At 44.3% G+C, this 10712-nt stretch overlaps 1 protein-coding gene across 1 annotated transcript; it reads left to right on the forward strand.

The window, feature by feature from the left end:
- Positions 1-650: 650 nt before the first annotated feature.
- ythdf2 (YTH N6-methyladenosine RNA binding protein F2) lies at positions 651-9978 on the forward strand. The gene is made up of 6 exons (XM_076295538.1): positions 651-858; positions 1084-1108; positions 2133-2212; positions 3003-4682; positions 6656-6718; positions 8480-9978. The coding sequence occupies exons 1-6, from the start codon at positions 832-834 to the stop codon at positions 8501-8503; spliced, it is 1899 nt and encodes a 632-aa protein (XP_076151653.1). The 5' UTR covers positions 651-831; the 3' UTR covers positions 8504-9978.
- Positions 9979-10712: the final 734 nt, after the last annotated feature.

Raw genomic sequence — 10712 nt, forward strand, 5'->3', positions numbered from 1 at the left:
TAGTTCATTAAACTCTTCATATGTGTTATGTTATGGTTTGTATAATATTGTTTTATTTCCATTAGGCTGTTGATTAATTTGACATTGTTGTTTATTATTGATATTCTCCTTAATGTAGTCTTACCATGTTATTGTTTTTATACTATTGATGGAACGGAAATTATTGTTTATTATTGCTTTTTTCATTGTTCATTTCATCAGGCTATTGATTGAATTGACATTGTTGTTTATTATTGCTATTCTCCTATTATGCTATTCTGACCAACATCTTAATTTGTTCCCTGTTAAATGTAAGTATTATATTGTTTTGTATTTGTATGTCGATTTGGACAAAAGCGTAACCATAACCATAATGTATACAAATGAGTAGCTTTTTTGAAGAGTTTCTGTCTGTTCAGCTTAAATGCTTCAATGTGCTTTACACCATTAAAAAGCAGAGAATAACAACAATACAAGCATGAGAGCCAAATAATAAAAAGAAGGGGTGAAAATAGTAGGCATATCTTTTTTATGACCTTTGAGGCCTGGTAAACATGTTAAAGTGCCAGCCAGGTACTAAGGTTTGTCAGGCACTTCGTACCTCCAATCCCATAGATGGCGCTTATTGATCAAAATAAATTTGCTCTCCGTACACTTGGGCGGCTCGGCCATGTTGAAATAAGTCGCTCTCATCCAAGCTCTCAGAGCGAAGGAACTGCAGCCCGCCATTGTGTAGAATCCAATCTATATAGAGAGAGACAGGGCACTTGGCTAACTCTTAGATAGACATTTCTTAACCCTGCCGAATTGATTTAAAAATCATTTAAACACGCAGGCTCCAGGGAGAAAGAAATGTCAGCCAGCAGCCTTCTTGAACAGGTAAAGAGAGTCACTTTCTGAACTAATACGAGACCAAAAATTCCACCGAGACGTAGCTAGCTAGCTGGCTAGGTAGCACCAGAGCAGCAGTGACTCTCCCTGTGTAGTGCAGTAGGCCTGACCACCTGCTATAGGACTGACTGGTGAATATAAATTTCTTTATTTATTTTCCCTTCTTTTCCTCTCATAACTCAAACCTTCATGAATCACCTGGACCCAATCCAGAGACCGAAAGGCCAAGGAAATAAAGGTAAGTTTTGTTTTTATGACTAGTTCTTCTCACTAGTTATCCGTCCGTGTGCGATGGAGACCTTAGGTTTTGCTTGCGCTGTTCAATGATAACCACTAGCAAGCAAGCTATTGAAGGCCCGTATTCTTTAAAGCTGTTTTTGATAAATTGATTGAGACTGTCTCAACGATACCTATCAGAACATGCATTTTCATTGCGTTATATTCTCGATGTGAACAATGTCCCCACTCTATTCTTCGAAATGGCGTGCTATTTATGTTCACGCTCCAGGAAGCCAGTGAAGTTGGGCTAGCCTGCTAACCGTGCTAGCGATAGCTTCGTGATAAATCTAAGGAAGTGGACTTGGTGATGCATGTTCCTTAGCAAGCTAGCCTACAGTCTGGACGGGAAATTTGAGACTGGTGTCAAGGGATTGTGTTAATTTTCTACAAAGTGATAAGCGAGAGAAGGGGCTTTTATTTTGTTTGTCATACGAAGCATCGGTTAGGTTCGTGTTTAATATTTTATTAAAAACACGATTAAATGTTAAGTGAAGACAGCGGCTATGTGACGTTTACGTGACTGTAATTTAGTTCAGCGCCCGGGAAAGACTCAACCACTGCATGCCAACAGCGTGCTCCTGACTGACCGTAAATCATGTTCACCGTATTGGCTGTCTTAATTTAAAGAGCCATAAAATTATATTTCACCTTTGGATACTCGCCGTCTGCTTTCAAATGGGCACTCAATACTGAAGTTAATATGGAAGGTAATTCACACGAAACCAGCGTCAGCTACGTCAGCACTTGAACACACGAGGAACCGAGGAGCGCTGTGGTCACTAGCAGTTTCAAGGAACAAGTTGAATGTTGTTGCAGTTTTTGTTTTACATTTTATTTAGGCAGGCCGATACCTACCGTATCCTATGACGCAATAACTAATTCAAGACCCTTACTAGAGGCGTATAAGACCCTCATGTCTTTAGTCTTTGTAGTTATCCATGTTGTCCACTTGTCTAATGTACCTGTTGTTTATTTCCCCCTAGTGCAAAACGGGACGGTCACACAGAAGGACACGTTAAATGATGACGAGTTTGAGCCTTACCTGAACACTCAGACCAGACAGGTATGTCTGTTAAGTCCTTATTGAAGACAACATGCCAGAAACTGACCTGTATGTCCAATGATTTTACATTGATCAATTAGACCAACTGTATGAACACTTTTTATGTGCAAGAAATATGTTTGTTTGAGTGATGCAATTCATAGTTTAACGCTTGTCTCACTTACGTTTATAATGTATTCTTATCCAATCATGCGAGAGAGTAAAAAATATTGTAAAATTCCGGTATAAAATTCTAAAACTTTCCTGAGTGCATTACAATACCCATGACTAAGTGTGTGGTTAAGTCATGGCGATGTAATGAGGGTGATCTTTTATTGGATGCTCCATAGTAGTGGGGGTGGGTTCACAAGTAAATAGGCCACCGTGGGTATGAAAGGGACTGTTTTCCTCCTGCAATGGAATGTCATCCCTTTGTCATGATTCTGTTGCCACGACCACAATGCAGAAGGGGGTGTGTGAACCTGCTCTCACATGTAAACTCTTTTGTTTAGAAATGGTACTGTCTACATTTCATTCACTTGGTAAACTAAGATGAAGATGGATGTTTTTTTATTATTTGTTTGTTTGTTTTAAGCCACACACAATGTTTAAATATTCAACATTTGGTTTCAAATTCAAGGTTTGGACCCTGAACATCTTAATCAGGGGACATTCATCTTTTTATTGATATTTTTTACCTTAATTGCTGTGTGAATCACTCGGTGCTCACTGGCCCCAAGTGAAGTTGTATGTGCAGCCCTTGACTAGTCTATATGGTAACGTGTGTTCCTCCTCCTCCTCCTCTCTCCAGAGCAATGCGTACACGGCCATGTCGGACTCCTACATGCCCAGCTACTACAGCCCCTCCATAGGCTTCACCTACTCCCTGAACGAGGCAGCATGGTCTACCGGCGGAGACCCCCCGATGCCTTACCTGGCCTCCTACGGACAGCTCAGCAACGGGGAGCACCACTTCCTCCCGGACGCTATGTTTGGCCAGTCGGGGGCGCTGGGGAGCAACCCCTTCTTGGGTCAGCACGGCTTCAACTTCTTCCCCAGCGGCATCGACTTCTCCGCCTGGGGCAGCAGCAGCTCTCAGGGACAGTCCACTCAGAGCTCGGGCTACAGCAGCAACTACGCCTACGCGCCCAGCTCCCTAGGGGGCGCCATGATCGACGGACAGTCTCCCTTCGCTGCCAGCGAGCCGCTCAACAAGGCCGTGGGCATGAACAGCTTGGACCAGGGCATGGCAGAGCTCAAGATCGGCGGTGGCGGCGGCAACATGGCGCCTAAGGTGGTGGGCTCGGGACTCCCCGGGGGACCCATGGGCCAGGTGTCGGGCCCGCCCGCCGCGCCCCCGGTGTCCATCGCCCCGGTCAAGCCAGCCTCGTGGGCGGACATCGCCAGCAAGCCGGCCAAGCCGCAGCCCAAGCTCAAAACCAAGGGCGGCCTGGTGGGGGCGAACCTGCCGCCTCCGCCCATCAAACACAACATGGACATTGGCACTTGGGACAACAAGGGCACCATGCCTAAGGCGACCACCCCCCAGCACATCCCCATGCCCCCCAACGGCCAACCGTCCAATCAGGCCTCCCCACAGCCCGGCGCCATGGCCGGTGGGACTCCGCAGCTGCCCATGAGTAACGGGCAGCTGATGCACCCCCCCTCCCAGCTCGCTCCCCACCAACTCCCGCCCAACGGCCAGCAGCAGCAACAGCAGCAGCAGCAGCAGCAGCCCATGGTGGCCCAGCAGCAGCAGCAGCAGCAGCCCCACTCCCAGCCCCCTCCCAACCCCCAGTCCTCCCAACCCACCCGCTGGGTGCCGCCCCGTAACCGTGCCAACGGGTTCGGGGACGCCGGCGGGGGTCTGGGTCAGTCTCCTCCGAGCGCGGCGGGAGCGGGCGGAGTGCCCGGGATGCCCTCCGAGCCCCACCCTGTGCTGGAGAAACTGCGCCTGGTCAACAACTACAACCCCAAGGACTTCGACTGGAACCCCAAGCAAGGCCGCGTGTTCATCATCAAGAGCTACTCCGAGGACGACATCCACCGCTCCATCAAGTACAACATCTGGTGCAGCACCGAGCACGGCAACAAGCGGCTGGACGCCGCGTACCGCTCGCTGGGCGCCAAGGGCCCGCTCTACCTGCTCTTCAGCGTCAACGGCAGCGGGCACTTCTGCGGCGTGGCCGAGATGCGCTCGCCCGTGGACTACAACACCTGCGCCGGCGTGTGGTCGCAGGACAAGTGGAAGGGCCGCTTCGACGTGCGCTGGATCTTCGTCAAGGACGTTCCCAACAGCCAGCTGCGGCACATCCGCCTGGAGAACAACGAGAACAAGCCGGTCACCAACTCCAGGGACACGCAGGAGGTGCCGTTGGACAAGGCGCGGCAGGTCCTAAAGATCATCGCCGGTTACAAGCACACCACCTCCATCTTCGACGACTTCTCGCACTACGAGAAGCGTCAGGAGGAAGAGGAGAGTGTGAGAAAGGTAACCGCGCCGCGGCCGCACGCACCTGGGAGTTACAGAGTGAAGATGTTGGGGTTAAAGGTCGCAGGGGTCTGGAGATGACCTGCTCTCCGTGTGGGATCGGGGTTGTGCTGTCTGTTAGATTAATGTTCTTGTTCTTGAGAAAAAAAAATCTGAACCATGAATCTGTCTGAATTGTGAGGATTTGGATAAATGACATAATGCACTTTGTTTAATACAATTTCTCTGTTACTAGGTTATTCTAAGTAACTTTGGGCGATGATGGTTTATTGTGATGCTAGTGCATACTTGGTTGTGAGCGTATGTTCCATTACAAACGAACCAATCAGGTCCTCATTGGAGACACAGCGAGTACATTATTGGGAGCATGTTCTCCTCCATAGCTGCCAGAAATGTGTTTGCAGACCTGACCTGATATTTACCCTTATAGTTTGTGTACTTATTTTAACCCAGAAGTCAGTCAGATTTCTTTTATTTTCATTGAAGGCATACGTAAACATCATTAGACTATAACCAATAAATCCTCTGAATGTTCACTCTGCTGCAGAAGATGAAGGTGTAACGGCTCCCTGTGACGAGCATCATGTCCATGTTTTATTTAGATGGTGAAGGGTTTAGAGCGATCTTTTTGATGTCCGCTCTGGCAGCATGTTCAATCCAGTTCAAAGTCCATTTATTTGACACTTCACAGAAACTCCTTGAATTAGCAGGTTTCTTTGAAGAAACTTTTTTTTTTTTAGACTAAATTATAGATCTGAGCAGAATGTGAATGAACCTGAGAAGCTGTAGCTGGAAATGTGTTCCCAGCCAACCGTGCTGCTCCTGCGTTAGTCGTTCCCACAGAGGGCTCACTTTGGTGTGTGTTTATGTAGTGAGTGGTTCAATTGCCAGCCATTTTTGTCTCGAGACCCAACACATGTGTAGTTCTTGTTCCTTGCTGAAGGGGGTGCTCTCGAGCTGAATAATTTCTGCTCCCCCTTTCAGCTGGTTGGTCAGGTGTTGACACATGATCCACTTTGCCATTGAAGTCAGTGATGGCTTGTATTACACTGTTTTGTGTCCACATTTGTATGTTCAAAGGCTGCATCTATTATTTAAATTGGTGAATGGGTTGCATCTGAAAAACACAGCATCATTTTCTTATAAACAAAATAGATTGCCAATAGGTCCAGTAGTTTTCCACATTTTAGTGGATTTTTTTTATTATTATTATTATTATTACCATTGTCTTTTGTCATTAATACTGTCAGCCAAGTTATTGGAAAACAATGAATCATGCAGAGCATTCCCCACATGTTCAATGCAGTACATTTTTTTTTATCCAGGCTTTCCCTGTGTGTTCACCTGGTGTTTGTATGAGGCCATGCTATATGAACATGGCGGGGGGGGGGGGGGGTTGAAGCTCGGCTAGTATGCAGAAAAGTTCTGGGTTTGATTCCTGGCTGCCATTGTGCCCTTGAGCAAGGCACTTTAGCCTATCTTGCTCTGGGAAGAATGGTGCTTGTATGTAAGTCGCTTTGATAAAAGCATTAGCCAAATGAATAAGCAAGTAAGGACGCCACGATTTAAATGGCCTTGTGTTGTGGTCAGTGTCACACGAAGGAGTGCTCTGCATTTGACCTGGACTGGCAGCAGTTACAACACCTTGTCCAGCTCACATAATGGATTTCTTTCATTTATTGGTTTATTGAAATTATTGACTGAATGAAACCCACAGCATGAGATACTATTGCTTGGTGCAATTGAAGGCAAAGGCTCTTTGCTTTTGGACAGCATACGCATAAACAGAGGAAGCTTTGGAAAGTTAACAGATTTATAATGATATGGTGGAGGTCATCTGATCACTAGTAATATTGTGGTCCATTGTTAAGATGCTTTTGTGTTATTTTTAACTCATACATAATGTATATGTTCCCATGTATACTAACTGTCTGCTGTGTGTGTGTGTGTGTGTGTGTGTGTGTGTGTTTCAGGTGGAAGTTCAGACTGGGGACCCCTACACCAGTAACACCAACAGGGCCCACTACAGAATGCAGGTATAAAACAACAACACAATAAATAAACAGCACAATAAATAAACACCAACACCTTAAACAAACCATCAGGCAATATAGCAGTCAACTCAGGAGGGGTCCTTTAGAAGATGTTGTCATGCTATATGTTGCATAATGGACGAGGAGGGAGGCAAAGAACTCCCTGTCCCGCAGCTGAGGGGAGTTGCCTCCGCCCGAGTCTATTAATTCCATATAACTGAGTGGACACCTCAAAGTCCGTTGTTCCACTCATCACCCGGTTGCCACTATAGGCCATAGTCATGCCTTTATAGCACACAAAGGAAACAAGCGGTTCCGTTTTAAAAAGAAGCTGACTTGTTCAGTTTGTTGTACATTTTTCTTTGGCCCTAACAGCAATAGCATGGACAGTTAGCTTGTTTACAGTTTATTCCATTGTTGCGAAGCCTGCTTCCAGGCTCAACCATCGTCCTACTATGGTTGTTATAGTTACCATTCATAAGCATTGATATGGAACAGTAAGTAATACCTTTTTTTACCAGATCTAATTCATAGGTGTCCCGTTATTCAGAATTAATAGCCACCCCACCAGCAAGTCAGAAAAGAGTATTTCTTCTCTCCGGGTGATACAGTTGTGTATTAGACTAAATTTGTATTGGAGTAGAGATGGGGTATGTTTTGACTGCTCAGACTTGGTCGTCACTACTTAATAAAGTTTTGAGGATTATAATCCCCTTGATGGTGAAATGTTCAGTAAATAGAAACAAAAATATATTTTCTTAATAAATGCATATTTCACAGTTTGTCACAAGACCATGACTACCTTAAGATAAAGTATTTGAGCCAAGGTGCTTTAAAGTTATACAAGTCATTTTTTATATTTTTATATCTTCCTTTATATTATATTTATAAAAAACATTCTCCAGACATGACATGAAAAGAGTCATGATCTACATGACTTACCCATTTCTGCATGGTGATGCAGTTTTCTCTTAGTGACAGCCTGACTAGCTTAGAGAATGAAAGGTTTTTTAAATTATTATTCCTTTATTAGTCCTAGGAGTACTGTACTTGTACATAGTGAAAGGTGGAAGGACCCCCCCCACACACACACACACACACACACACAAACGAACCCCCCCATCGGACTGAGCTAAAAAAAATACCACCAACATTGTTGTGCGACAATTAAAGTTTCTATTCTATTATGGAAAGGTCATTAAAGGTCCATGGAAAGGTCATTAAAGGTCCTTGGAAAGTCATGGGAAGGTTTTTATCTGTGAAAGTGAAGCTCACACAGTACGTCATTAGTGCAGTATGGACAATCCATGAGCACCTGTGTGCCGAGTAATGCTGCAGTAATGCTCTCTTCTATAGGTCCTATGAGCAGAGTAATGCTCTCTTCTATACGTCCTATGAGCAGAGTAATGCTGCAGTAATGCTCTCTTCTATACGTCCTATGAGCAGAGTAATGATCTCTTCTATACGTCCTATGAGCAGAGTAATGCTCTCTTCTATACGTCCTATGAGCAGAGTAATGCTGCAGTAATGCTCTCTTCTATACGTCCTATGTGAAGAGCATAAATATTTGTTCAGGGTGAGGAGGTTAATCCTCTTGGGCACATGCTATCTCATGTCCTTTAATGCCAAATGATGACGTTGGTGGATCATGTTTGAATATATGGTGAATATTATACCCAGCTTTTGGAACCTTTAATTTAGATTATCCAGAATTGTAGATTTTTGAATGGTGTCTTTTTTTTGTTTTTTTTTCCCTTTTTTTAGGATCGCCAAGGACGGGTCAAGTAACAGTCACCATTTTGGGCAAAAGACTGCGATGGCCCTACTTTTTTCCTGTCTACATCCAGATCTTTTCACAAAGTCTAAGGGGGAGAAATACCCAAGGATTTGAAAAAAAAAGAAGACTCTTGATTTCTGTTGACTTAAAAGACTTGGAACTTGTAGTAAAAGAAAAAGAAGAAAACAATTATTCATAGGACTTCAACAAGTTAATAATTCTATAGGATCCTAGGTGAACCTCGTGTTTTCCTTTTTGTCCCGCCCCTTTTCACCTTCCTGTTGCTTTGGTCCTTTTTTCTGTTTTTCCATTTTTTTAAGAAATCATCTTCAGTTTTTACAGTCCAAGCAAGGCAAGGCTTTGCTTCTGTGTCACACACATCTAGAGGAGTTGTGTAGCGTTGGCTCACTACTGCCCTCTTCAGCATGGGCAGGTTGTATCATTTCTTTGTAACCCCCACTGGCTCCCCATTGGAGATTGAAGTAACCAATCCAGAAGCAGAGTTGGGGGTTTCTCCCATCACTTGTAATGGATGTTGCATCGTTGGGTAATTTGACGATAACCATGCACATTATGATCTCCTTTCAAACATAACTTTTTTTTTTTGTCCTTAATCACTCCTGCCACAGTCAGAAGGCAACAAGACAAGAAATGTTTGACATTGTCCTTTGTTTATCTTGTGTTGATGAGAAGGAATTGGTTTAAGGAAAAGATTTAAGTTGGCATCGGTCATTGTATAATTTGTATGGTAAGCGGAAGGGGCCTTGTTGGCAGTCTTCTGAACTTTTAGTTTCCATGTTCCTCTCTCTTGGGCAGTTTAAACTGTTGCCGGGGGTGATCTCTTCCTTAAGTTTCGTTTGTTTTTCCTCTTCCGTTTCTTAAGTCTGCATCGGGATGGGTCTTGCTCCAATTCTTTCTATTAATCAGTTCAACGTAATAAACGTGTATACCCAGCAGAACGTGTGTGTGTGTGTGTGTGCGTTCACCTTTGTTCGTGTAGTCGTCTTGCACTACATTTTGGTTATCCTTTCACTCTGAAGAAAAAAACTGAATGCGTAATAATTCAATAACAACGTCCCTGTCTGTGTCCTGTGCTCCCTAACCTCCTTATTTACACCTGGCTCACCACGTCTCGCACTCACCTGTCTAACCCCACCCCCCACGTCTCGCACTCACCTGTCTAACCCCCCCCCTTATTCTTCCCCGTGGTATCATGTCATTGCATAGGTTTCTAACTTCTAGTCGAGTTTGCAGTGGCTGAAATAAAGATGCTACGCCATGGCAGTTTGGATGTTGTTTCTTGATCATGGAAGCACCCAGTTCACAGGTCACTTGATTGTTAGAGTCCGATTCTATGGCTTCTGTTATCCCCTGGTAAAAGTCCTAGATGTCCCCAAGCATGCTGGTCTCAAATGCTGGTAACTTAGGTATGTTTGATCTGCAAATAAAACACAGTGGGATTCAATAAAAGGATCTGTTTCAAGAACGTGTTTTATGTTAAACTTAATGCAAAGAAGTAGCCTGATGTGGAATTGAAAGGTGTGTGCCGTCTCCAGTTCTGCACTGCTTCATGGGTTAATTAAAGGGATGTGACTGACCTTTGCCCTGTCCTGGTGGGTATACAGTATTGCATGACTCCACATGAGGTGAAACGTGAGTAAGAAAGCAAAAGGTGAATTTGTTATTATCTTGAATGTTAGAGGAGGCCTATGTTTCTATTTTTATACAGGTGCAGGCAGAATGGTGCTAGCGAGGTGTCTTTTTTTGTACAAGATTTATTTTTGTATATCGACGGAACGTGCACTTGTTTTACTTAATCCTGTGATCATTTTCCAAAATTGTGTTCTCGATTTACTAGAGTGCACACGTGTGCGCTTGTTTCAGTAAATAGTGCACTCATTTTACTAAATTTTACACTCGTGAGGGCACAATTTAGTTAAACGGGGGCCCAATTTAGCAAATGAGCCCACAATTTAGTTAAATGGGGGCCCAATTTAGCAAATGAGCCCACAATTTAGTAAAACGTCCACAAATTCTCTTAATATTCCACAGAACTTGTCACCCGAGTCTGCCCATGTAGGGCTGATGAATTCTGAGAGGAAAATGGCGGTGGGTCAGTGCATTAACAAAGTATGGCCAATAGAGGGCGACATATCCTAATAAAGTCACGTTGGCTGTTGAAGGGTGGCATTTAGATGCTTGCTTCAAAGTACAGTTGCC

This window comes from Alosa pseudoharengus, unplaced genomic scaffold (genome assembly GCF_046254945.1).
Source record: "Alosa pseudoharengus isolate Yale_2024_CS ecotype anadromous, Long Island Sound unplaced genomic scaffold, YU_APseudo_1.1 YU_APseudo_1.1_scf_2, whole genome shotgun sequence".
Classification (NCBI taxonomy): Eukaryota; Metazoa; Chordata; class Actinopteri; order Clupeiformes; family Clupeidae; genus Alosa; species Alosa pseudoharengus.

Excerpts from the sequence above, each read along its gene's own strand:
- ythdf2 (XM_076295538.1), top strand. The coding sequence starts at position 832 with ATGTCAGCCAGCAGCCTTCTTGAACAG. Across the intron at positions 859-1,083 it reads CCAGCAGCCTTCTTGAACAG|AGACCGAAAGGCCAAGGAAA; the intron begins GTAAAGAGAGTC and ends GACCCAATCCAG. Across the intron at positions 4,683-6,655 it reads AAGAGGAGAGTGTGAGAAAG|GTGGAAGTTCAGACTGGGGA; the intron begins GTAACCGCGCCG and ends TGTGTGTTTCAG.